Here is a 26,902-nt window from a genome sequence, read left to right as displayed (position 1 = left end):
GAACACCCCCAAGCCAGATGCTATGAGGCACACCTTCCCTGTTCTGAGACCAGGTCCACCTGCAGCCCTCAGGGGCTCCACCTCCCACGTGCTGTCCCACCACTGAAGCTCAGGTTGGTCTGCTTCACCAGGGCAGCCCTGACTCGGTTGGAGATGAACCGAGTGGACATATCTTTACCCAGCACGTTCTGTGTGGGATGCACAGCTGCATGTACATGCAGGCAGGGTCCCCCGCCCCCCGCCATGGCTCCTCAGGTCTGAGAATTGGGAGCTGCCCCCTGTTGTCACCAGCACAGTGCCCACCCAGCATTCTGTCCTAGAGGCAGCTTTCTCCTCCTTCCTCCTGTGGAGCTGGGGGTCACTTTGTATACATGTCGTTCCTTTTCGCATTATTCCTACTTGGATTATTCAACACAAGTTCTCTTTGCATTGTAGGACCCAAGAAATTTTACCAGTCTGGCCCCACCCCCACCCCATCCAAATCCTTATGACAGTCACTTTCACTTCTTTCTTTCTTCTTTTTTTTTTCTTTTCTTTTTAGGGCCACACCCGCTACATATGGAGGTTCCCAGGCTAGGGGGTCCAATCAGGGCTGTAGCCACAGGCCTACATCACATCCACAGCAACACGGATCCGAGCAGGATCTGCGACCTACACCACATCCCAGGGCAATGCCGGATCCTTAACCCACTGAGCAAGGCCAGGGATCGAACCTGCCTCCTCATGGATACTAGTCTGGTCCGTTAACCACTGGGCCACGCCGGGAGCTCCAACTCTCATTTCTTGAGAATCCACTGTGCTAGGTCTCTGTGTCTTGAGATATCTTGAGAGACCCAGACAACCAGAAATGTATTGGTTCATGGTTCACTTTGCCAAGAGGCCTTAGAGAGGGTCTACTCCAACTGCATGTTTCTCTGCTGGGGCCCAGAAGAAAGGTGGAAGGGCTGCCAGGCGCGGCAGGGGAGGCGGCAGCCGGCTGAAGCCTAGTGAGGGTGAGCAGGGGTTGCAGGGCCGGAGTGGACCCCTGGCGGATGTGGGTGTGGCAGGCGGCTCCTGCCCACTTCTGCTCTCCCTGGCCCGAAGCCTCCGGACCCTCTCTTGGCACAACCGGGTCTTCCTGTCCTGCAGATCTTCCTCGAATATTCCCCCCGTGTCACCCAAGGCGCCGTTGCCACCGCCGCGCCAGTTTTGTCGATTGCCTGTGTTTTCTTTTCTTCCTCTCCTGTCGGCCCCTCCTGGAATTTACTTCCACAGGAGCGAGCCCTGATTGTCGTGCTCACAGTTGAGGCCTGGCTCGCGGTGGGACGCGGAAGCGACAGCTCACCCGCAGCTACCGGTGGACCTCCGCCTCCCCGCCGAGCGCCTGGCTGGCCCGGGCGCCGGGCTGGGGCCCCAGCTGCGCGGTTGCCCCTTTAAGCGCTGGGCCGGGGCGCACGCGTAGTCGGGCCGTTGTGCGCGCACGCGCAGTGGGGCGGTGGATGTTTACGGCGGCGGAGGTCCGGGCTGCGTAGCCAGGCGGCGGACGGACTAGGGGCGACCGAGGAGCTGCAGGTGTGGCCCAGCGACCGGGTCCCACTGTCCGGCGGAGCCGGGAGGTACAGCCGCCGCCGACCTTAGCCCGCCAGTCCAGAGGCGGGGGGTCGGCGCGTCCCCGAGGCCGCTCCCCTCCCCCCTTAAGCCCCCTCCCTCCCCCCGCTCCAGGTCCTGGGCGCCTGGACCCTCCCCTGGCGCGCTCCCTCCCTCCCTTCCGCAGCTCCCCGCCCTCGCCCGCTGCCCCTTGTTCCCCACCCCAGCGCGACTGTTCCTCTCCGCGTCCGGGCGCCGCCGCTCCTCCTTCTTCCCTCCCCGGCGCGCGCGCGGGGTGGGGGGTGCGGGTGTTGGCCGCCTGCTCCCCGGCGTGTCCCGAGGTCTCTCTCTCCCGGTGCCCGTGGCTTACAGTCCTTGGGTTTCCTTAATTCTCCAAAGCGCGGCTTGTCCCTGACGTACTAAGTAGGAAACATTTGCAGTTAGTAAGGGACGTGAAGAGTTGTCAAGAGGTTTGAATGAATTTCTACTTTTCGAGAAGGTTGCAGAGTCTATTAAGGAAGAATTGGCCCTTCCAAGCCTTGGGGACTTAACTTCAGGCATCTGAAAGTGGTCTTCGATTGGGAAAGGAGAGCTTGCCTGGGCTTTGGAGCCTGTGTGTGTGTGTGTTTGCGAGAGCATGTGCCTCTCAAGTTGCCGTTTGCACCTCGAGAAAGTCGTCTTTCTATCCCCTCCTTTGCTCCTGTGCCTGTAAACGTGGTTTGTTCTCTCTGGCCCAGGAGTGGCTGAAGTAACAACTCCATTCTGAGTGCCCGGTAGACAGGCAGGTTCCTATAAACCACTCAGAACTTGGGGCTCTGCCTTGGGGGAGAGCCCTTCCCTAGGATGAGCGGGGTCCTTGGAGGTAGTGGGGTTCATTCAGCTCCTGAGACAGAGCCGGGGCCCCCGCTCTTTCCGCGTTCTGAGAACGTTTCGGTATTTGCAGTTCCAGTTTTAGAAAGCTCTTCTGTGTGTTTAGTAGAAATTATCTCCGTCTAACATATGTTCCACTGCTCTGGCTTTTCTCAGGCCCAGGAATAGGGTATATATGGCAGCCTTTCAAGTGTTTGGGAAAAAAAAAATCCCTCTGCATTCCTTGTCAGAGTTCTTATTTTCAAGATAAAAAAAGTCTCAGTTTCTTCCATGATTCCTCTGTCAGGGGCTGTGATTTTGGTTCCTTTTCCCCGGCTCATCTTCCACGTGAATTACTTTGTGTGTATTGCCCTTAACAAGTGGTCTTGACAAACCCAGTGTGGACTTGAATCTTGTCCCTTATTGCCATGCCTTTATTTTACGTGGTGTTAACCTGGCCACAGCCTCAGCCTTCTCAGTTATTGATTAGGAGACCTTCCCAAGCCCATTGTCTCAGCCGTCTCCTCGCTGAACTCTTGCATTTGATTCTGGAAGGAGCGATAAGAGAGTCAGCTTGTCTCATTGGACTGTGGCCAGTTGCTGTGGGTGGGGAATTGCGTTAAGAGATGCAGAGTATTATAAAGCATAGCATCCAAAAAAATGCTTTACCATTTCTTTGAAAAATTGGACCTGAGTGGACTTTAGATCCAGATTTGGTTTGGCAAGGGCATCTTTGAACCTGTTGTTATTTTTGGTGTTGGCTGTGTGCATAACTACAAAGTTATTTAGTCTGTCCTTTTGGGTAGAGATTGCCAACTGTTCTATGTTAAAAATTTTTGCTCCCTTGAGAATTTTTTTTTTCTCCCTATTTCTTGGGCCGCTCCTGCGGCATATGGAGGTTCCCAGGCTAGGGGTCGAATCGGAGCTGTAGCCACCGGCCTACGCCAGAGCCACAGCAACGTGGGATCCGAGCCACGTCTGCAACCTACACCACAGCTCACTGCAACGCCGGATCGTTAACCCACTGAGCAAGGGCAGGGACCGAACCCGCAACCTCATGGTTCCCAGTCGGATTCATTAACCACTGCGCCACGACTGGAACTCCGAGAATTTTTAAAAGCCATATTTGGTATTGGGTAAAGCACACAGGCCTTTGGCTAGATAATTCTGGGCTTGAATGTCGATCTTCTCCTCACACACCAGTGTGGGATCGTCACGACTGGTGGGTGACGCTGTGAAACCCTTGGAGGCATTTTTACTAAAATCTACCCTTCGCTTGTGGAATAAACCTTCCAGTGGGGCAAAGTTGAAAGTGAGGGGTAAATACTTAGGTGACAATGAAACCTACCCAACATACGGTTTGTGTTTGCCTTCTGAGGGTAGAGTGGTGGTTTGGGTAGATGATGGAACAGGCACTCCAAGGCATCTGGGTGAAGAGGTGGCTCTCAGACCCACGCCAGAGGGTGCCTGGTTGCCAGACCTCTTCCTAAATAGACCCTTAAGCAACCAAACATGACTCCACTTGTAACCTGTGACCCACATTTTAAGGTGACTGTAGACTTTAGCCTCAGAGCTAAGTGGCTTAGCCAAGATTAAACTCCACCTCATTAGCAGGTACCCAGTCCCATGATGGAAACCTAGCAGGGGCTCCGAAACAACTTAAAATGCGGTGAGAATGGCATCATTGGACCATCCTAGTGATTTGAAGAGTTACAGTTTCAGCTCTAACGTCTCGACGATGAGGATGAACTGCTCAGCCACAAAATGGAAGAGCAGTTAAGTCCCACTGTCCCCACACTGTGTACTTGTTGTGAGAAGCTGAAGATTCACCCCCTGGGATTGGTTACTTTCATTCCTGGGGAAACCTCTCACCTCCATGGCCAGCTGTGTGTGGGGGGAACTGCACACCCCCGTATTTCTTCATGATTCTCCTTCTGCTGTTAGAAACCCACAGGAGCACGTATAAACTTTGTAATAATCAAAGTAGAATGTCGTTATGGCCTTTGCTGATTCAGAAAACGTGTCAGTCTTTGTGAGGTCTGGTGTTTTCTTTTCTCCCAGTAATTTATATCAAATATTTTGTAAAACGTTACTGTTTTGTATGAAATAAAATTTACATGGGGTGAGTGTAAAATTGGAGAAGATGCTTTTAATTTTAGGAAGGAGACCTGTTTAGATGCAGCGCGTTCCCCTGTGAGTTAGAGGGAGTATTTTGTATTTTAGTCATTGGCTCTGAGAGGAACACGTGCTCTTTTTCTTCTTGAAGGGAGTTGGTGGGAAATGTGCCTTTCCTTGTAAGGGGCTGGGAAGGTTGTGTAGCAGGGATTCCCAAGGGCGTTGGAGCGGGGGTGGGGCGGCGGTTGTAACCGCAGCTCCTCCTGCACCCAGGGGTGTAGCCTTGACACAGATTTTGTGATATTACAATAAGGTGTTTGTCGCAACACGTTCCGTGAGAGAGTTTTGTGGATGTTGTTTTTGCTGGAAATTTGTATGTCAGGCTGTCCGCTCCAGAGATCGAATGGATCGTGTGACTTGATGTTATGTATGTGTGGGATGTGGATTGTTTTATTGCCAAATAAACTATAAGACAGTGGTTAAATTTGAATTTCAAGTAAACAACAAATAACTCTTTAGTATTTGTCTGAATTAAAAAATTTTTTTTTGCTTTTAAAGATTTATTTACAAAAGAAAGATCCACAGCATTTGAACTCAAAGAAATTGGTATTAGAATGACTTTTTAGAGACACGTCTGCTCTCTTCTCATGTGTACATTCAGTGATTTTGCCATTTGTGGGTATTTCCTTGTTAAGATATATCTATATTCAAGATGAGTTTAATCCTAAATACTTGACTTTCTAGAATGACAACTTTTAGTAAAGTTTTGAAATCATACTTTAATGATGTTTTAAAGGCATCAACTGTGTTTTAGGTATCTCAGGTTTGTTTATAAGCAGTTGACATTATAAATTTCAGGCTTATTTTTGGATAGATATGATTAAATTTCAAATTTAACCTTTTTTTCCATTTTGAATCTTGGGAGTGTCGTGGGATAGGGTAGGTGGGTGGATGTTGACAACACATATTCCATCTTATTATTTTCAGAATTCAGAATCTGAAATTGGTGTTCGTTTAGAACTTTTGTGGTCCTGTTCTAACCTTTGATGTAAATAGCTTTTTTTACATTTTAGAGTGGCAGCTTTGCCCGAGTGACCTGGAAGATGGGGGGCGCGGTGAGTGCTGGCGAGGACAACGATGAGCTGATAGACAACCTGAAGGAGGCGCAGTACATCCGGACGGAGCGGGTCGAGCAGGCTTTCCGAGCCGTCGATCGGGCAGATTATTACCTTGAGGAATTTAAGGAAAACGCCTATAAAGACTTGGCCTGGAAGCATGGCAACATCCACCTCTCTGCTCCATGCATCTACTCGGAAGTGATGGAAGCCCTGGACCTGCAGCCCGGCCTGTCGTTCTTAAACCTGGGCAGTGGCACTGGCTACCTCAGCTCCATGGTGGGGCTTATCCTAGGTGCGTCGGCTCCATCTCACAGCGCTGGCAGCGTTCCCTTTGCGGGGACTGAACCGTGACCGCCCTGGGCTTTCCCAGCAGCTGTGGGGTCTCCTGAGTCCCTGGGTGGAGAGTGGGAGGGCCCTGAGTTTTCCAGAGGGGCCCCTTCTGTTCCCATCCCCTCCCACCTGCACCTCCACCATCTGGCCAGCACACCCTCCTTTTGGACAGTGGAGGACGCAGAGGTTGTATAAATCTGGACCTTGTGGTGATGTCTTGATTGATAGAATCACTCAGCCTGCCTTGTGGTTCTGTCTCTAAACTGGGAATAATTGAAGTCCCCTGGAAGCTAAAGTTCTAATAAGTAGTTTTTGTTTTGCTGTTTTAATACAAATAGAGTTACTACCTGTAAGTTGTTTATTTTTAAATAAATTCCAGGGATGGGAAGGATTTCACAAGTTATCTTACTTGTAACCATTTAGCCTATTTTCCCAGACAAATAAGCTGTGAGTCTGTGCAATTATTAAAATGGGAACCAGCCATTTTAGTAACTGAGGCAACATCATGGGATAACTGCAGACTTAGCTGCGTTCCTACTTTGTGTAAAGTGCAGCAGTGGGGAGAGTGTCTGTTTTCACTCTTAAAGTGGAATAGTTTTGCCAGAGGAGCAATAGGAGCCAAACCGTGCTTCCTGCAGAGGAAGTGGGGCAGTTTCAGTCAAAGAGCAGGAGCTGGGCCCTGGATGCTAGGGGTTTGTGTGCCTGCTTGAACTGACAGGGTTTGCTAAATTTGGCTTAAGAATGTTACTGTTGTTATCAGGTCAGTAAGTTTCCAGTATTGGAGATTTCAAGTAATAATGGCTTAAAAGCCATGTGTGAACCATTGGCAGGTACATTGCAACATTGTTTCCTTTGCACCTGTTAACAGCAGCTTTAGAAAATCCTAGCAGTAACAGTTGCTTTTTGTGGTTTTGGAATGTAACTTTCGGTTTCTTTATAAGTTCCTATACTTTGAGATTTAGTGAAGTTTTGACTAAATTTGACTTTAGGCTATAAATTGCTACCCTTAGGTTATTAAATGTGTAGTGTTTTGTTTTTTGGGGTTTTTGTTTGTTTGTTTTCCTTAAGCTAAATGCTTTTTGAACTTAACTTGTCTTGGATTGAGACTGCCTTGCAAAGAGAGCCCAGGTTATTCATCATTCTGGAATTAGTGAATTGTACTTCCCTGTCCTGGAGCTGAAAAAGTGGAGGGATTATGGATGAGGTGGCATTTGGGGGAGGGGGTTGGATTATCAAATTGAATAGACAAGAAATGCTATTGAAAAAGGACAGATAGCTTAGGAAAAGGTGACTTAAAGTAAACCTCAGTTGACCTGGTACACTGGGTGTTCCCTAGAAATTATAAAGAAGCAGCTCACGATTTGATGTTGCTTCTCGTTCCTGAGCCCCACTTTCCTGGGAATTCTGCTAGATTCTGGGAGAGGAGGATTCTGGGGAGGAAAGCTGTGTTGTCCACTGTAGCGGACACTGCATGCTGCTTTGACGTGTTTGGAGCGTTCGCGCACGTGGAGCGAGGTCTGGGATCTGCAGGGAGAAGGCTGCTCGCACTGGGCTCTGCCCCCCGTCCAGACGCTGTGTGTCCTGGGCCTGCCTCCCTGGTTCACTCAGCCTTGACACTGCTTTGTGCCGATCACTCCAGGTGAAAACCTTGTGGGCCTCCCAGTGCCTGCAAATGTGAGGCCTGAGGTCTTTCATCTGACACAGAGGTCCTTACTCTTTCTGACCCCATCTGCCCTTCCCTTTTCTGCCACAGGCCTGTGCTCACTCTGTGGGCTCCCGTTTGCTGAGGACCCCCCGCCCCTTGTGGCTCTGATCCACACTCGTGGGCTAACCTCGAAGTGTCGCATGGTCTGGGAGCTGCCCTGCTTGGGGACCAGCTTCAGTGTTGAGTCCTTGGTGCCACCATCCTGACCCCACCCCCACCCTGTCCTCCCTCCCTTTAGTCACCTTGTCATGGGAGATGGTCAGGGCATGTGTGTTGTCACTCTGCTTGATGTGGGGCTTCCTGGGAATGGGAGCTATGTCCTTAATAAACGTCTAACCAGAGGGGAGAAGCTCATGAACAGTGTGACAAGTGGGAAAATAAAGGGCCATGTTCTTGTTCTCTGGCAAGTGACCAGGACAGTGGTGGGGATAGAAAACAGGGTAACTTGGGTCTGATGACGTGAACAGTGGCCGTGCGGCTGCTCAGGTAGGCGGTGTTTGGAGGAGGGAATGTTGAGCAGCTCTCTGTGTGGCAGGTGTTGAGGGAGGGGAGGAGGTGCATTGCCCAGTGGAGGCCCGGAAAGCCTTGGCCAGGGTGGGGCTACTGCAGCAGAAAGAGGCAGGTGAACCCGAGTGGCCAGATGCAAAGATGTGTTTGCACAGATGGTTGCGTATTTACTGGTGTTTCTGTGGGACGGTAGGGAGAGCTCTGGGCTGTGACTTCAGTGGGTAGCTAAATAAATAACTCTTCTACATAAAGCCCTACATGCCCTCTTCATTTTCACGTGAAGATTTTTAAAACTGACGACTTACCCGTAGTAAATCCCCAAGTGCGAGTGTGGAGCTTGGTGACGTCCCACGTGCACCATCCAGAAAAAGGTGCAGGGTAGACTGTGCTCCAGAGACTCTCAAGGCGCCCCCCATAGTAGGACCGCACCCCTCCGGAAGGGACACGTTGCCGCCCTGACCCTCTGGCACAGCTTCATGCAAATGAGTTCTCACAACGCAGACTCACCCAGGCTGTTTTGTGTCTGTGGTTCTCACTGAGGTTTACCCCAGAGGCATTTGGAAGTAGAGGAAACCGTTCTGTCATTACTGGCTCCTAACTTTTCTCACAGCTTTATTTCCAATTACTGATGACTTTCCTTTTTAAAAAAATTACAGTCGATTTACAGCGTTCTGTCAATTTCTGCTGCACAGCAAAGTGACCCAGCCATACGTCCATGTACAGTTTTTCCACATTGTCCTCCACGAATTTCCATCACAAGTGATCAGAGGGCCCTGTGCTATGCAGCAGAATCTCATTGATAAATTTCCTGTGATAAAGTTTTGTTGTGACTTTGGAATTTAGTTGATTTTGGTGGTGTTTAATACCTATTTTGAGAGGATTCAACACCACATCTCAGTGTCGGGGGAGAACTTTGATGGAAAACAGGCCTGTGTCCACTCTCATGTGCAAATACATGTTTCTTCTTTAATTCATTAGTAACATCTTGAACCTTGGGCTTTTTTACATTTTTTTCTTTAAAAGTTTGAGAACACAGTGGTTCAGGCTTTAGGAAGCCGTGGAGTCGGTAATGTCATAGGGAGTGTTGATGCGAGCAGAGGCTGGCCTGTACTTTTAAAGATTAGGTTGGGGAGTTCCTGTCGTGGCACAGTGGTTAACGAATCCGACTGGGAACCATGAGGTTGCGGGTTCGGTCCCTGCCTTTGCTCAGTGGGTTAAGGATCCGGCGTTGCATGTGAGCTGTGGTGGAGGTCGCAGATGTGGCTCAGATCCCGTGTTGCTGTGGCTCTGGCGTAGGCTGGCAGCCACAGCTCCAATTGGACCCTTAGCCTGGGAACCTCCATATGCCACGGGAGCGGCCCAAGAAATGGCAAAAAAGACAAAAAAAAAAAAAAAAGATTAGGTTGGGTGATTTGGGCCCCATAGCATGAATTTCTGTATTTATACATGCCAAATAAAATGTACGGCCGTCAGTGAAATAGAAATAAAGAGGAGTTCTTGCCTTAATTCTAAACGTTATCCTGAAACCTTAGGTCCTTTTGGTGTGAACCACGGGGTGGAACTTCATTCGGATGTGATCGAGTACGCAAAGCAGAAACTCGACTTCTTCATCAAGACAAGCGACAGCTTTGACAAGTAAGGTCAGACCTGTCTCTGGGTCTGGGTGTCAGTCATAACTTAAACTTTGGGTTAAATGGAAAGAAGTCAGTTTATTAGTGTTCCTCCTTTTCCAGCAAATGTGATTAAACTGTGGCAGGAGAGTCAGTGGTCTGTTCTAATGAAAGTATTTTGTGTTTTTAAGGGCCTTAAGTTTAACTCTGATACCTAAGTAAAGGTAATTTCTCACCAGTATAATGGAAGGAAATAGTTTATTTTGATAAATTTTTACGTTCACAATAGAGACATTTTATCACCTACTTGCTTCTAAAATGGAGTTGTTGGAATTTGTCTTTAAATGGTACCGTATGTAACTAGCTCTTGCTATTTTAAAATAAGGCATTGGAGTTCCCATTGTGTCACAGCAGAAACGAATCCAACTAGGAACCACGAGGTTGCAGTTCGATCCCTGGCCTTAGTGGGTTAGGGCTCTGATGTTGCCGTGAACTGGGGTGAAGGTTGCAGATGCAGCTTGGATCTGTTGCTGTGGCTCTGGCGTAGGCCAGCAGCAACAGCTCCGATTCGACCCCTAGCCTGGGAACTTCCATATGCTGCTAGTGTGGCACTAAAAGGACAAAAGACAAAAAAAATAAAATAAGGTATTAAAGTTCTTATTTTAAGGATTAAAATTTTTAGAAAAAATATATGTTTCCCTCATTTCACTTGATTAGTAGACCTTGAGTGGGAAATAGAGAGAATAAAAGATAGAAGATAAGATAATAAAGATATGAAATAATAAATATAAAAAGTAATAAGTTAATAAGAACAGAGCAAAGATAGTGATGACTGGAGCTTGGGTGATTTAAGCTTGTATCATGCTTATGATATTGATTTCCATAATATTTTATCTGGAAATTCTAGGGTTCTACTTATTAACAGCATAATTCTGAAGCCTGGCATCTGGCTTCTGGCTCTAATTTTACTACATTGCTGTGGGATCGTAGAGAGAAAACACAAACTGTGTCTACCATTGACTTACTCGGTAGACGCGTCATAATGTGATGCATTTAGTTGTGCAAAACATTTTTCATTTTCAGGTTTGACTTCTGTGAACCCTCCTTTGTTACTGGCAACTGCCTGGAGATCTCCCCGGACTGCTCCCAGTATGACCGCGTGTACTGTGGGGCCGGCGTGCAGAAGGAGCACGAGGCGTACATGAAGCGCCTCCTCAAAGTCGGAGGCATTCTGGTCATGCCACTGGAGGAGAAGGTCAGACTCCTCGAGGCCCTCGTAACCTTCCCTCCGTGTCTCCAGGGAGGAAAAAGGCAGGTGTAGGTTGTAGGGACAGTGGCGCTGGGGCGGGGTCCTGAGAGCCCGGGCCCTTCCTCTCCACCTCATCCTGCTTCTGCACCACCCTCCACAGCAATCTCTTATGCTTGTTCTGGCCTTAGTGTCACTCTACACGTCTGGAAATTAATGGAGTAATTCTACTCTGATTGTTAGTCTCATTGTTAAATCCACGATGGCAACTCTTCGCAGGATCTCAGGCGTGGTGGGAATCTTGTCCGAGTTGGTCTGGCCGTGCCTGTTTCTGTACGTTTTAGATGTTGGTTCATTGGGAAGATCAGATTGTAGTAAATGAGCAAGTTAATCAGACATGAATTGGTGGGAAGAACATCTCAGTCACGAAGAACTAGGCCAGACAGAAATGACTGGAAGTTCCCCTGTGGTGCAGTGGGTTTAGGATCCGATGTTGCCCCAACTGTGGCACCGGTTCGATCCCCTGGCCTGGGAGCTTGCACATGCCAAGGGTACAACCAAAAAAATTTTTTTTAAAAAAGAAAAAACAGAAATGATTGTTTAAATATTTATTTATTTATTGTCTTTTGTCTTTTTAGGGCCGCACCTGTGGCATATGGAGGTTCCCAGGCTAGGGGTTGAGTCGGAGCTGTAGCCGCCAGCCTACACCACAGCCACAGCAATGCAGGATCTGAGCTGCATCTGCAACCTACACCACAGCTCACAGCAGTGCTGGATCCTTAACCCACTGATCGAGGCCAGGGACCGAACCTGCAACCTCATGGTTCCTAGTTGGATTCGTTAACCACTGAGCCATGATGGGAACTCCTGTTTAAAAATTTAAAAGAAAGGAAAAACAGACACATTAGGAGATCATGTATTTTGGTGAAATTTTCTATAATCTTTAAATTGTTAGCATTTAATTCATTTGATTTGAAACGTAATCCTTTATTTTGGAAAAGCCAGGTGGTGTGAATGTTGAGCAGACTGCTCGCAGTCCCTGGTGACTCTCAGAGGGATTCTGGTAGCACTGCCCTCTGGTTTGCATCCTTTCAGCAAGGTTGTGGTACCTTGGTTTAGAACTGAAGGTAGTTTACTTATCAGAGTTCATGAATGTTCATTTTAAGTTATTTAACGTTCCGCATTATCATTTTTCGTGCTGGTGTGGTCACCTGACAAGTTATTGACCACAGTTTACTGTCTGGCTCCTGTAGTCAGACATTAGACTGTGAGTAGTTTTCACTGTTATTTTACTGTTGGATAAAGGCTGTAGTGAAGGTCCTTAATGGAAGAAGGTTTTGTCTGTAAATACTTCAGTTTGTGCCTGTAAAAGGTAAGGGCTCTGTCTCTTTCTCTGTTTTTCTGGCTGTGCCCATGGCACATGGAAGTTTCCAGGGTGGGGATCAAACCCATGCCACAGCAGTGACCCCAGCTACTGCAGTGACAGTGTTGGATCCAGAACTCTCTGTGCTGCAAGAGAACCCCAGGACCCTGGTGTTTTTTTTGTTTTTTTTTTTAAACTTCATTACAAAACTGTTATCAACCTAAGAAAAGCAATAGTAAATTTTTCTTTTTTTGTCTATTTAGGGCCACACCAGTGGCATATGGAGGTTCCCAGGCTAGGGGTTGAATCGGAGCTGTAGCTGACGGCCTACGCTACAGCCACAGCAACTTGGGATCCAAGCCGTGTCTGCAACCTACACCACAGCTCATAGTAACACCGGATCCTTAACCCACTGAGCAAGGCCAGGGATCAAACCTGTGTCCTCATGGATACTAGTTGGGTTCGTTAACCACTGAGCCATGACGGGAACTCTTCCAATAGTAGATTCTTAATATTTTCAGCTGTTCGGCTGGTGTTGAGATTTTCCTGATTGCCTCCAAATCAGATTGAATAGTTTATTTGAATTAGGCTCCAGTAGGGTTATTATGCACTGCACTTGGCTGATTCTCTCTTCAGTGTTACTAATCTCTAAGCTTTCCTTCTTTCTTTTTCACTTTTTCTTGCAGTTGTTTGTTGAGGAAATCAGTCGTTCCTCTTGGAGAGTTTCCTGCAGCTTTGATTTGAAGGTTACTTCTCTGTGGTGGTGTTTTGCATGTTCTTTCTGCCCTTTGTATTCCCCATAATTGGTGGTTGGATCTGAAGACCTGATTTATTTTTTGGAGGGAGAAAGGGCGAAAGAGTACTTGCCAGGGGTTAGAGGGTACTTCCTGTGTAAGACATCGTGCCTGCTGCTGCCTTCTGATGCCAACAGCGTGACTGTGTCCTGACCCATTATCTCGTTAAGGGCCACAGAATAATACGTTCTAATGCCATCATTTCTCCTCTTCGTAGCTGGAATACTTGGAGAGAAACAGCCTCAGTTACCTGGCTACCCTGAGATACACTTTTTAGGAGAGGCAGGATAAATTCTGATTCTTAACCTTTGTTTTATCAGTTTTTCTAATAATTGGCTTTCTAGCATCTGCCAAAGGGTGATGCCCGACAAGGTTTTGTTTGATTTTTTTCGGTTTGAGAATGAATTCGTGCTTTAAACATAATTAATATTTTACTCATGTGTGATCCTTATTGAATCTCACGTTGTCCCACCTTGGCCAGGGGGGCCTTCCCGAGTTGCTCCTGGGCCCTGATACAACCTCGAGTCTTTGACAGTTTTGTTGCTTTCTGGCAAGAAAAGATGTTCCAGACTTAAGTTGTGTGTTTTTACCACGGACTTGGAATTAACCGTTTCTGAGGCTCTTCTCTGTTCATTTTCAGTTCCATGGGAATTGGTATTTAGAGACTGCAGTTGGGGTTTTTGCGGAAGTCACTCGATACCGTGTTAATCTTTTCAGTGGTCTGTAGAACTGAGGAGCTCCCTTCCCTCTCCCCGCCCCCCCTCCCCCTCCCTCTCTCCCCCTCCTACTTCCAATTCAGCATCAAGATCAGAGGGTTTTAGGAGTTCCCACTGTGGTGCAACAGGATCGACAGCATCTCTGTAGTGCTGGGATGCAGATTCAATCCCTGGCCTGGCACAGTGGGTTAAACATCTGGCATTGCTGCGGCTGCAACAGCGGATCTGATCCCTGGGCTGGGAACTTCCTATGCCTCAGAGTGCACCCCCCCAAAAAAAAGACCGGAGCGTTTTACTTACCTTCCCGTGTTAAGTCAGTATCACTCTTCTCCCACACTGAAGGCCTGGTCCCCAACCCCTCAGCTTGCTCGTTATCCAGCTTGCTCGTTATCAACAGCCTGATTTCTGGAACCTGGTCAGGATCTGGGGGGAGGAGGGGTGGTGCGTCTTCCGCTGGAGACGTGCATCCTGTTACCTCTGAAGTCCCCGGAAACAATGCCTCCCTGTAAGCCTGACAGTCGGCTCATCTGTTTACTTTTCTTTCAGTTTTGAGGGGTTGCCTTTTTGGGGATCGTAACTTGGTTAAAATAGTGAGAAGATTCCAAAGTCTAAAGAAGGAACGCTCAGCATTTTCTCCCATTCCTGCCCCCTCCACGCTGCTCCCTTCGCCTGTAGATAATCAGTTTTGGGTTTGTTTCCAGTTTATCTGCATTTAAGAGCGTGGAAGTAGACACTTCTCTCCAACCTTTTGCTTCGTGAGGTGTACGCACTTTACACTCCACCCCCAACCCAGACATGAGAAAGGAGAGGTGATGGTTTTAAGTTTTGTGTCATTTGATGCTCATTAGAACGTGAAATTCTTTTTTTGCTCCTATTTTGTTTATTTTAAAACTTTTTGTTGGTGCATAAGAATGTGGTTTTTTTTTTTTTTTTTTGGTGGGCATTTGGGGTCTTTCAGTCTTCTGCTGCTGTGTAGAGGCTGTGTATCTTTTTCTGCATGTTCTTCTTCTCTTTTCTTTTTTGGCCACCCCACGGCATATGGAGATCTCGGGCCAGAGATCAGGTCCAAGCTGCAGCTATGGGGACGTCGGATCCTTAACTTGCTGTGCTGAGCCGGGGATCAAACCTGTGTCCCAGCGCTCCTGAGACGCTCCTGATCCTGTTGTACTACAGTGGGAACTCTCGTGCATTCTTATCTTAGTTTTGTCTGTATCCGTGGTCTCCTCCGGAAGTGCTTGACCGGAGGCTTTGTTTTAATCTTTGCCCTCTGCCGGTTCAGAGGCAGTGCTCTCAGCAGTGCAGCAGAGGAGCTGGGCTGAGCCCCCTGCTGGCAGCTGCTGGTCTTCTTACTGCTGATTTGGTAGCTTTTAGTGTGTGACAGGGCTTGATGTCCCCATGTTTGCTCTTTTTCCTGAAGTTACTGTCTTAAGTCCATGTTTACTTGTACAAATGAATTTAGACATTTTTGGTGTGTTGCAGAACTACATTGAAATGTTTATTGGAACTGTGTTAGATTAATTCCAGATTGAAGATATCTTTTCAGTATTCATCTGTTTATCTAGAACATGAAATAGGGATGTATAGTTTTCTGTAAGGTTTACTATATAGTTTACATTTTATAGTCAAATATTTCATGTTTGTTATAAGTAGAAATTCTTTTAAAAAGTTTTTGAAAAAAGATTTTTGGTGTACAAGAATGCACTGAATTGTTGGTGATTGTCCGGTACGTGGCTCCTTAGTTCTTTACTTCTGAGAGCCAGGGCACAGATTCTTAGTTTTTAGAGGACTTGCTGGCTTGGGTATCTTTAGGTAAGAGAGCGATAATCTCGGCGTGTCAGAGCTGACCAGAAATAGTACTGGGGCCTGTTTGGGCCCTTGGAGCCTGAGGCCATCATGGAACACCCTGGACGACTGTGTTGTCTCGCTGGAGCCCCCGGTCCCGAGACTCCCAGGACTGCTGGCTGCCCCTCGCTGTAGTGCACTAGCTAGTGCCACAGGGGGCGTCACCCGGGAGCTCGTGCAGACATGTCAGTGAGCCTCCCGGGAGTGAGGGTGGCATTGTTGGCTTTGGGGAGGTGGCACAGGCTGGGAGGGCAGTGCTGCTCGGGGGGTGTGGGGAGGGGGGGTGGCTGCCAAGTTCCTGGCTGTTGCAGGGGGTTCCTGTAGGTCCTGCCCTCCAGAACAACAGCCTGGATTCAGTCTCAGTTGAAGTGTTGCAGGTAGTTGGTGTGTTTTTTTTTTTTTTTTTTTTTTTGCTTTTTAGGGCCGCCCCCGTGGCATATGGAGGATCCCAGGCTAGGGGTTGAGTTGGAGCTGTAGCCGCCGGCCTGAGCCACGACAGAAACTCCAGTTGGTGTGTCTTTAATGAATTACCTCCACCTCCCTGTGTTCCCCGCACGACATGGACGGATGGAGGATCCAAGAAAGTCGTCTCGTCGGGACCCCACGTCCCTGGTCAGACTGCTCCTCTCTCGTTTCCCTTTAACCCCTTTTTCTGTCGTGTGTACTTTCTGTACTAGAAGCTTGAGTGTATTCAGGCTAAACATACTTGCAAAAATATCACTAAGTTATGTGTAATTCATGTCATAGCACATTAGGGGCCCATATTTTCAGGTTTTCTCATTATTAATGTCTGTGTCTTCTTTAGGTTGTATATAGAAATGATTATATTTAAATGTAAACTACCGGTAGTCAAATCTTTGGAATATTCTCGGTTTTGTCTTTGGGATAGTTGACGAAGATAACTCGCACTGGTCCTTCTGCTTGGGAAACCAAAAAGATTCTGGCTGTTTCTTTCGCTCCACTGATCCAGCCCTGCCATTCAGAATCAGGAAAATCCAGACTTGTCCGGTTACGTAAGTACAGAGATCCTAACTTACCTTCTAGATCTTTTTACTCTCATTAGAATTTGAAGGGAAATAAAATTCATAAGGAATCTTTTAATGTTAAAGAGTATTTTTCGGGAGTTCCCATCATGGCGCAGTGGTTAACGAATCCGACTAGGAACCCTGAGGTTGCGGGTTTGATCCCTGGCCTTGCTCAGTGTGTTAGGGATCTGGCGTTGCCGTGAGCTGTGGTGTAGGTCACAGATGCGGCTCGGATCCAGCGTTGCTGTGTCTCTGGCTTAGGCTGGCGGCTACAGCTCTGATTAGACCCTGAGCCTGGGAACTTACATGTGCCACGGGTGTGGCCCTAGAAAAGGCAAAAAAAGGGACCCCCCCAAAAAAAGTATTTTTCCATCTACTGACACCTTAAAGTTTTACAGGTGATTTTTACGCATTTTAAAAATTATGTTTTTAGCCTATTTTGGGTTAATTTAGGATGCTTGTGCTTGGTCTTCAGGGGTGAGAGGGACTCCCCAGAAAGAGAAGAGAAGGGGCGGAAGTCTAGCAGAGGCACAGTTACATCCATGTGGACGCCCGGTGTGGTCAGACTGGACGGGCGGGCAGGTTAGAGTCTTCACGGAGGAGGTAGCGCCCCATCACATGGGTTAAGTAAAAGCTGTGGTGCCTCTGTGTTCTGGATTAGCCTGGTGGCCAGCGAGGGTGAGTGTGTGGAATGCTTCCTCCCTGAAAATCCCACCAGAACAAGTAAGCAAACACTGGCCAGGGTGGGGGCCACCACCTTCCAGAGCCCCAGCAGAGTTCTGAAGGCTGGAGGCACAGGCCGGGGTCTGGCTGAAGACAACTGTCCTGGTGTGAGGCTTTGACCTTGCTCGGGTGAGAATCATGACCCCGAGAGGTAGGGTTGAGGCCAGGGCCTCCCAGCAAATGTGGCACAATAAACAGTCACATGACTCCAGTTAGGAGTCCCCAGTGACCAGTCCAGTTACTTGTAGCTTTGTCTTCCTGGGCCAGAGTTTCCGAGGCTAGTTAAGTCATTTGATGGAGAGGCTGCGTGCTGTGCAGGGCAGCGGGGTCAGCAGTCAGAGTGGGTGGACCAGTGACAGGATGGCCGGAGTCAGGTGGCCAGAGAAATGTTGAAATTAAGACTCCAGGCTCTGCAGTGCCTGGGATTCAGGGGAGGCACATGGGGCCTTTCTGAGGGAGGGTGCAAGAGTCTGTGGTGTCTGGCCTCTGTGGTTGAGGTGGGTCTGCCCTGGGAGCCTCGGCTGGTCGCTGTTATTTGAAGCCATAGGGTGGGTGTCACACTGAGGGATACTGAGCATGTGCAGAGGAGACCCTCTCCAGGAAACTCACAAGGCTGGTGGTAGAGAAGAGGCAGTAGGAGAGACATGGGCCTGGGGTGAGGTGGCCCTCAGCATGTGGGTGGGCCAGGAACAGGTGGGCCACGAGGTGGGCCGAGCCGGAGAAACCAGAGCTGGCTGTTGGGAGGTCTCATGCGCTGAGAAGGAGCTGGTCAGCGGTCTGGGGGTGGGGGTGAGGGAGGAGAGCCAGGGCATTGGAAGCTACGGTGGGCAAGTTGAGGATGGCTCAGTGCTGGCCTCCCGCATCCTGGAAAGAGGGCTGCCGCTGACAGAGGGCCTGCAGCTCCCTTGGGACAGCGGGCACAGGCCTCTGATTGGGGTGAGGAGTGTTACAGGTAGCATAGGGGCCTTTCCTGTGGTGTGGGTTCTGGGGTGAAAAGTGGTGCTGATTTTCAGCTTAAGGTATTTAAACACACGACCCTAATACCCACCCCCGCCTCGAAGCCCTTATCTTGCTACCTGTGTGTTGCCGGCGTTAGACTGAACTTTAATTTAATGCCAGGTTTTATTTTTCCTTGATGTGCTTTGGGATTTTTGTTCTTAAGAATGTTTTGGATCTGCGTTTTCTCTATTTTAATAAAAAAGGAACAAATACTGAATTTCTAAAATCCTGTGAAAATACTAAACTAGATAAAAGGATGCTGGAACCACAGAGTCACTCCATTTTTACTGGGTCAAACAGAATGCTTCCGTGAACACGGTAAATAGAGAAATGAGACTGTTTGTCAGAGAACCGGCACTCTGTAACTCTGGTTCTTATTCTGCCACTGCTTTACGAGCCGGGCAGTACGGCCTCCTGTTCTTACCTAACTTGAGGGTTAGCGTATTTGAAAATCTCTTGAAAAATGCTGTCTGATTGCAGAGGAGTTGCCATCGGCCCAGAACGCCCTCTTGTTCTCCTGATGTGTTTGTTCTTTGCGCCGCAGCACCCCTGGCGGTTCGCAGCCTCCAGGACTTGGCTCGCATTGCCATCCGGGGCACCATTAAAAGGATCATCCACCAGGAAACGGTGAACAAACAGGGAAACGGACTGAAGAACGCTCCCAGGTTTAAACGGAGGAGAGTTCGCCGCCGTCGCATGGAAACGATTGTCTTTTTGGACAAAGAGGTCTTTGCCAGTCGCATTTCCAGCCCCTCAGATGACAACAGCTGTGAAGACTTAGAGGAGGAGCGGCGGGAGGAAGAGGCGAAAACCCCGCTGGAAACAAAGCCAGGCCCCCCGGTGAACTTCCTGCGGGAGAAGGTCCTGCGCCTCCCCCTGCCAGACCCCCTGAAGTATTACCTGCTTTATTACAGAGAAAAGTGAGCCTGGTCCAGGCAGGGGGCCTGTGCCCAGGGCGCTCGGGCGGGTATGTGGCAGGAAGGCGCCCGCTCTGCTCTGCATGTCCTGTCTGCTCTGTCCCTGACTGTCCTCTAGGGTTCTCATCAGTGCTCTGACCTCTCAACACTCCGACAGATGGAAGGAGCAGGACAGAACGCCTCCTGGACAAGGGGTGGAGGTTCGTGCTCCGGAGACACTGGGGTCTGCGTGGACGTGGCTCGGTGACGTTTCTTGCATGAGGTCCATGTGTCTGCATGGAAGAGGAAAACTGAAGTTGAGATTAACCTGCCTTGCATATAAAAGATGAGACAAAGCACAAGTTTGTAAGTGTGTAAAATCTCTGCCGAGCGGGACACACCTGCATTTGCGTTTTATGGACTCAGCTTAGTTACTGGCACTGAGTCTCACTAAATCTTTTAGTTGTAGAGCGGGGATATATTATTGAAAAGCCCTCCCTTATTTTAAGTAAATTGATTAAATCTTACAGTGAGTTGTCGGTTGTCATGTTAAAGAGGAAATATACTGATGAGGACGAGATTTGAAAGTATCAAATTGCCAGATGTCTTTCTAGAATTTCAAAAGAATCCCAAGGAAGTTTTTCCTGACACCTTTTGTGACCTTAAAAAGAACCAATACTGAGTAATCCTCAAAGACTGTCCTGAAGACGGAAGCAAGTGTTGTGTGTAGGTGATAAGCCGCAGGACTCACCCAGCAACAGAGACGCTCGCCGACCAGCTTCCACACGGCCACGGCCACGGCCACGGCCACGGCCGCAGCGTCTGAGGCCGGGGCTCAGATCCACGGATGGCAGACGGGTGGGGCTCTCACAGCCAGCCTGTGGGTGTGTTTGTTCTTCATTAGAGTACTGATTCATAGATTTTATCTTTTATAATTCTGGAGAAAAAGATTTGTTAGTTTTGTAGTTTTTATTACGAACAAATGTGTGTGTTTTAGTAGCTGCACTGCAGGAGAACAGCGTGCGTCACAGTGACATGTTAAATCGTCTTCTCCAGCCCGTGTGTCAAGAGCTTTCACCCTCAAGCCACGGGTCTAGAAGGAAAGCTGTCAGCCAGCCAGGGGGCAGGGTGTTTCCAGAGGACATCGCTTCTTCCAAAACATTGGTTCTTTTCAGACTTCTCAGTTTTTCCCAAAGACTAGTGTAAAATGTTAGCAATAAGCCCCAAATCAGAGTGCTGATGAGGAGTCACTGTCTAGATGTTAGGATGAAGCTTATCCCCTTAGCCTCTTGGATGTTGGGGGGTTCCGTGTCTGTGTGGTTTCACCAGCCTGAGTTCTGTGGTTTGGTTTGGTTTTGTTTTCCATCTTTAATGCTGTTTTTAAAGTAACTGAGTCATTTTATCGAAGAATACTGTGTGCATGCATAGCTGGGAAAACAGGTATGTTGCCCTAGACTGGTAAATTTAAGCTGTTGTAAAGATGGTTCCTGCGTAGTTGTGTTTACCTGGCTTTTAACGGAAAGTCAAGCCTCATTCAGAGAAAAAAGCATGAGTTAGGTTTACTGGGTAACACTTCATTTGAAGATTTTGCTGATATTATTCTAATTGATTTGTAGAGGCCTCTGCAACACATGGACATTTTTGGACACATTATCATTTGTATTAAATAAATGACGTCTGAAACTGTTACATTAGGTGGCTTGACAAGGTTTTTTTCCTATGATTGTATGTGGGTTCCATTTTTTTCCAACCACATTTTGCCTTTTGCTAGATTGTAAAAACTCTTTACAATGCGTAAGGCATGTTTTCCTGTATATGTGTTAAGCTTTTCCTAATTTTTATTTACGTATTGTTGGTGTGTTATTTTTAAACCAGAATTTGGTTAAAAATATATATATAGATATAATATATGTGACCTAGTTTGGTGTTGACCTGTCTTATCAACGTGAAGGCCGTGGTAGATGAGTTTCCCCTGCTTAAGCCCCTCTCTCCAGAGTTAGGATGAGACGCCGTCTTCCGTTCTCACTGGGTCCATTGTATACAGTCTGTGTTGCCTGCAAGCTCCGTTTTGTAAGCCACATCCGAGACAATGCTGACTTCGATGTTTTGATTAGTCTGTATTTTCATATGTGACTTGTCTTGAAAGTAGTGAAGCCATAGACATGTACCAAACAAATAACAAATTCCTAAGTATTAGTATGTAAAGTAGAAATCAACTGTATATTTAAAATCCTTTTGCCAGTCTGGAACTTTCAGGGGATCATTGTGAGACATTTGGAACAAAGCCTGTGATGAGCTGATGTGTAAAAGATCCCAATAAAGGCAGCGAGACAGTCCAGCCTTCTTGGCACTGCTTCTGTTTCCTGTGTAGAATTGAACTTCTTGGCTACGTTGTTTTCAAGAATCTTTTAAAACAAGCTTAAAATCATGTTTTCTTTCACGATTTATATTATTGCTGAATTTTGTATCAGTCTGGCACAGCGAGGGGAGGCATGGTTTCTCATTAAATCCAGGAAGTTGGAATAGCCCAAGAGAAAAGTGGCTTGCTCTGACACACGAGAGCATAGGCGTCTGGAGAATGTCTGTGGTTAGTTTTTTGGCACAATTTTCCCATGTTGTGAAAATGTTAAATAAAAGATAATGGGTTAATGGCAGCATATCTTACGGGGCAGGAGGCGGTGAGGGTTTGGGTTTGGGGTCAGGCCAGGGCCAGGGTCAGAGGGTCATGGTCCATCCAGACTTAAAAGTATTGAGGTGCTATTGTAAATGAGCTCATTTTTTTTTTTTTTCCATTTCAAATTTCAATTTTTTGCAAACATCATTGCTGGTTGTTTAAATCCCATCTGGCTGTTGTAACAAAACAGCAATTGGGAGTTTTGGGTGGCTTATACACCATAAAAATGTATTCCGCACAGTTCTGGAGGCTGAGGTCTGAATCGGCACCCGTGTTGTCAGGCAGGGATGCCCTTTCTGGTGGCAGAGTGTCTTATACACCAGCTGTGCTGCTTTGACTTCAGTCAGCTGTCTTTCTGGAATCACAGTAGAGTGCAGTTTGGGGCAGCGATGGCAAAGCCTCACATTTATTCTAGATTTCTAGCTCGATGCAATAGCTTTTTCTTATTTTGACTTGTAATTTCTCCTCGGTTTCTAGGTTTATACAGAATTGTCACATTGAATGAACAAACGCTGACACCTTATTATTAACTAAAGTACGTGTTTTATTTAGGTTTCTTTTATTCTACCTCGTTCTGTCCCATCTCCCATCCAGGGCACCGCATGGCATATAGTCGTCATGTCTGTCTAGGCTCTCGGGGCTGTGGCAGTTTCTCTGGCTCTCCTTGTCCCAGTAGCCTTGACAGGAACCCACACTCCAGGAGACGGGTTCGTGCAGCTCCTTGATGGGTGCCCGAGCATCTACATTAGGTATTTGGAATTCTCCTGCATGGAGATGTCTGTGTGACCTCATTTGTAAAAGCACCTGTGCAGGAGTTCCCACTTTGATACAACAGGGTCGGTGGCATCTTGGGAGAGCTGGTACATAGGTTTGACCTGCGACCCGGCACAGGGGGTGAAGGATTCGGCATTGCCACAGCTGCAGCCTAGGTTGCAGCTGCACCTCGGATCTGATCCCTGGCCCAGGAACTCCACATGCCATGGGGCAGCCATAAAAGGAAAAACGAAAAACAGAAGCCACCTGTGCAGTCATTTATGTTACCAGCGTGGCCCCTGGAGAGTCGTTTTAGGCACCACAGGGGCTGCTCCTCCCACTTTGGCTGAGAGCTCTTCCCATCGGCCCCGCTGTCCTTCGACGTCACTCCCGCTTTCCTTGTGGGCTTTTTGTTTTGCTTCTTGGTACTTCCTGATTTTCTGATACTTCAAGATTATCCTGGCTCAAATGTCTACTCTTTCAGTTCTAGCAGCAGCCATCTCTTCAGTGATCCCTGGCTCTTCTTGTTGGGGGGATACTATGAAAAAGTTACCTGTGGGACTGTATGTGCTCAGCTGAAGAGCACAGGAAATGTGTGCGTGTGTTCCCGCCCCTGTGTATCGTGGGGGCGCAGGGTGGGCGCTCCAGGGCTGCAGCACAGGGATTATTCTGAGTTGAGGCGACTTGAGGAGATGCTGATCCAAGAAGGCTGCTTTAGCCCTCATCTGTCTCTCCCTGAGAGCAGGAAACAACTCTCTCACGTGGAAGGTGCTCTCCCTGCATTCGGTGGTGAAAGGACAGTCCGAATTAAGGCCAAGAAGCCTGTGTGTAATGCTGACCGACAAACCATGCAGAAAGCTGCAAGTAATGAAAGAGTTTATCTGGGGTCCTAAGAGTTGCAGTTCTACGTGTTTCCATAGTATGTACAGTCGCCTGACGTGCGAAAGGTCCCTGGTTCAAAACTGGGAAGAAACATGAGCACTTTCTTCTGGAGTTCCCACTGTGGCTCAGTGATAAGAACCCGACTAATATCTTTGAGGATGCAGGTTCAATCCCTGGCCGTGCTCAGTGGGTTAAGGATCCCACATGGCTGTGGCTGTGGTGCAGGCCGGCAGCTACAGCTTTGATTCAGCCTCTAGCCGGGAACTTCCATATGCCACGAGTGCGGCACTAAAAAGACACACACAGAAAAAGTTGCAATTCTAGAGACGAAGATACAGGTAAAACTGAAAAGTTCTGAGGAAGAGAAGGGCGGGGCTACAAAGACATAAAGCCATGGTTTTGTTAAATTTGCCCTGCGAGTATTGTGGTCGGTTTCTGCTGTAATTCCTTAAGGAGTCAGGAGCTGGTTTAGGGCAGGAGTAAGTGGCTAGGCTCTCTTGAGGTGGTTTAGGGTTACGTCCGATGAGTATCTTGTCTCTGGTAGACGTTTTGGATGCCCTTGTAGGGGAGCAAAACTTGCCAGAGTCCAAAATGTCTCTTTGACATATGGATTATTTTGAGCTGGAAACAATCAAGACCCATAAAACTATCACGAGAGATAAATGCAAAAAAAAAAAAAAAAGCTAAATGTTTTTTGCAGAAATTTTTAATCAGCATCTATTCTGTCTCGTTGTTTTTGCTAGGCCCCAAAAGCATTTATTTACCAAACATTGCTTTTCCATATCCATGTGAATTGCTTTTTATCACCCGAAGTTCCACACCCCCACGCAACACCCTCTTTTGTCTTTAGCTGAAGATACTATTGAAGGTGTGGGTATTGGCTCTGTTGGCAAGTTACGCAGTGTTCCTGGGTCTATCCCATGTCCTGTTTTGGGGTCACCCCGGAGGCTTGTCCCTCTGAAGTGGGTTCAACCTTATGTCACCAGGGCAGCTTTCCTGGGTCACACTCACCACCTGCTTGTCCATTCCCAGCTCAGACCCAAAAAGGCAAGGCCCCGTTGGTCCCCAGCCCCATGGCTGTGCCCTGCTCCCCATTCCCCTCCTGCCTGGTTCCCCCCTTCCCATGACCCTATGGGGTCACCAGGAGCTCTTACAGCTTGGGGCAGGCTCTTTGCTCTGTCCTGAGGAAGCCTCCATGGTGTCAGGAAGAAGAAGCAAGAGGTACCCATGGGGCCTCCCTCACGCAGCACAGTGGCTGGCAGCACCTCCTGACCTTGCCCCTCTGGATGAGCCCGGGTGGGGGTCCAAGGACCTGCAGTACCTCCTGGTTCTCATCTGTCCCAGTGCTGCCTACAGAGGCCTCATGCTCAGCAACTCTGTGCTGGCCGCAGAGAGAGGATGCCCCTCCCAATGCACGGGGCTCACAAGGCAGGCCCCTCCCAGGATATGGAGCTCACCTGGGCAGTTGCCCAGCAGCCCCTGGGGCTCACAAGGGTAGGCACCTCCCAGGCACAGGGCCTACCTGGGCAGGCACCAAGACCGTGTTGGGCAAGCAGGAACCGTGCACAGAGCCCTCACTGCAGACCACCCCAGGCCACCTGTTGGTAAGGGCTGCTCCTGAGCCCTTCAGAGCAGGATCTGAACTAACAGCAGCTCCTGGGCAGGTCTGTGCCCCCAGGCTTCACTCTGTGCAGCCTCCCTCCACTGGGTTTTCCAGAGGCTTCCACTCTACCCAGGGTACCGGCTCCTGTCTCTACTCCCCTCCCCTCCTCTCCCTGACTCCTGGATTTCTTTCATGAGGGGAGGGTCTTCTTGAAATTTTCTCCTACTCATGGGCCAGTTAAAACAATCAGAAAACAAGCCAGAGATGCAGCCCTAAGTCTATCCTGACCCTCAGGGCTCACACCTGTTCCTTGTACCTGGCCATGCAGCAAGGCCCATTTTCTGCAACCAGGAGCCCCTGATGTTTGAGGATTGGCTGACCTGGCCAGGCTGACCTGGCCAGCCTGACCTGGCCAGCCAGCCCTTCCCAGGTGTGCTGGGTTGAGGTCTCTATAAATAGCCCCTCCAGGCAGCGAGAGCACCTGCAGCACCTGACCTGACCTCGTCGGTAGCTGTGGGGCTGGGCTGGCGGGAGGGAGGGGCCACAGCCTTGTGGGTGGCCTGGTCTGAGTGCTGGACCTTCTGTAGGACTTGCCGGGCCACGATCTGCTGAAGAAGAGGACGAGTTACCCGCACCTGCCACTGGAAGTTCTCCCCAGGCAGAGGTGAGGAAGCAGGAAAAAAGGCAGTGGGGGCCAGGACAGGAGGGGTTACTCAGGGGGCAGAGAAAAAGCTTCCAGAAAAGCCCCTAGGCCAGGACCATCCCATGTGGCCTGAAGGCACCGGCTTGGCGAGCATGCTGTCACGGGCATGGCGCCAAGGCCTCTTGTCCAGCCTTTAAAGTCTTTGCAGGGAGTTCCCGTCGTGGCGCAGTGGTTAATGAATCCAACTAGGAACCATGAGGTTGTGGGTTCGGTCCCTGCCCTTGCTCAGTGGGTTAACGATCCGGCGTTGCCGTGAGCTGTGGTGTAGGTTGCAGACGCGGCTCAGATCCCGTGTTGCTGTGGCTCTGGCGTAGGCCGGTGGCTACAGCTCCGATTGGACCCCTAGCCTGGGAACCTCCATATGCCTGAGGGAGCGGCCCAAGAAATAGCAAAAAGACCAAAAAAAAAAAATAAAATAAAAAAATAAAGTCTTTGCATATATTTAGGTGGTTTACCTGGAAGGTGGGTAAGGCTCAGGTGCAGCTGGCCTGGGGTCAGGTAACATTTACTCAGAGACGCCTCCACAGGGTTCACCTGCTTTCCAGTGAGGGTGCTCTTGTGGGGGCTGCTGGCTGCATGTGAGAAAATTCCCCACCTCTGACCAACCTCAGGACTGTTCACCGGGGTAGTGCGTGTCCTCATTCTGTTTTCGTCTGTGTAACTGGCAGGTTCTTAACTAGAAGGATGAATGGCAAAAAAAGGGAAAAAGAAAAAAGGGGGGGTTGTTCCCATCATGGCACAGCAGAAACGAATCTGACAAGGAGCCATGAGGTTGCGGGTTCCATCCCTGGCCTTGCTCAGTGGGTTAAGGACCCAGTATTGCTGTGAGCTGTGGTGTGGGTCCAAGACGCAGCCTGGATCTGATGTTGCTGTGGCTGTCATG

The 26,902-nt window shown here is 48.7% G+C and overlaps 1 protein-coding gene across 10 annotated transcripts in view; it reads left to right on the top strand.

Annotated features, from left to right (window-relative positions):
- Positions 1 to 1,463: 1,463 nt before the first annotated feature.
- The window catches only part of PCMTD2 (protein-L-isoaspartate (D-aspartate) O-methyltransferase domain containing 2), a 35,129-nt gene continuing 9,690 nt past the window's right edge, over positions 1,464 to 26,902 (top strand). For 2 of the 10 annotated variants that reach the window (XM_047770552.1, XM_047770553.1), the window contains exons 1-6: positions 1,464 to 1,595; positions 5,604 to 5,940; positions 9,723 to 9,825; positions 10,884 to 11,055; positions 16,651 to 16,774; positions 25,904 to 25,980. In XM_047770552.1, the coding sequence (XP_047626508.1) occupies positions 5,634 to 5,940; positions 9,723 to 9,825; positions 10,884 to 11,055; positions 16,651 to 16,774; positions 25,904 to 25,980 (783 nt within the window). In that variant the 5' untranslated portion in view covers positions 1,464 to 1,595; positions 5,604 to 5,633. The other 8 variants (XM_047770551.1, XM_047770550.1, XM_047770548.1 and 5 more) reach the window with 8 other exon arrangements.

The sequence above is a fragment of the Phacochoerus africanus genome, chromosome 3 (genome assembly GCF_016906955.1).
Source record: "Phacochoerus africanus isolate WHEZ1 chromosome 3, ROS_Pafr_v1, whole genome shotgun sequence".
Classification (NCBI taxonomy): Eukaryota; Metazoa; Chordata; class Mammalia; order Artiodactyla; family Suidae; genus Phacochoerus; species Phacochoerus africanus.
The sequence above is the reverse complement of the archived record's forward strand: the minus strand, read 5'-3'. Positions and strand labels throughout refer to the sequence as shown.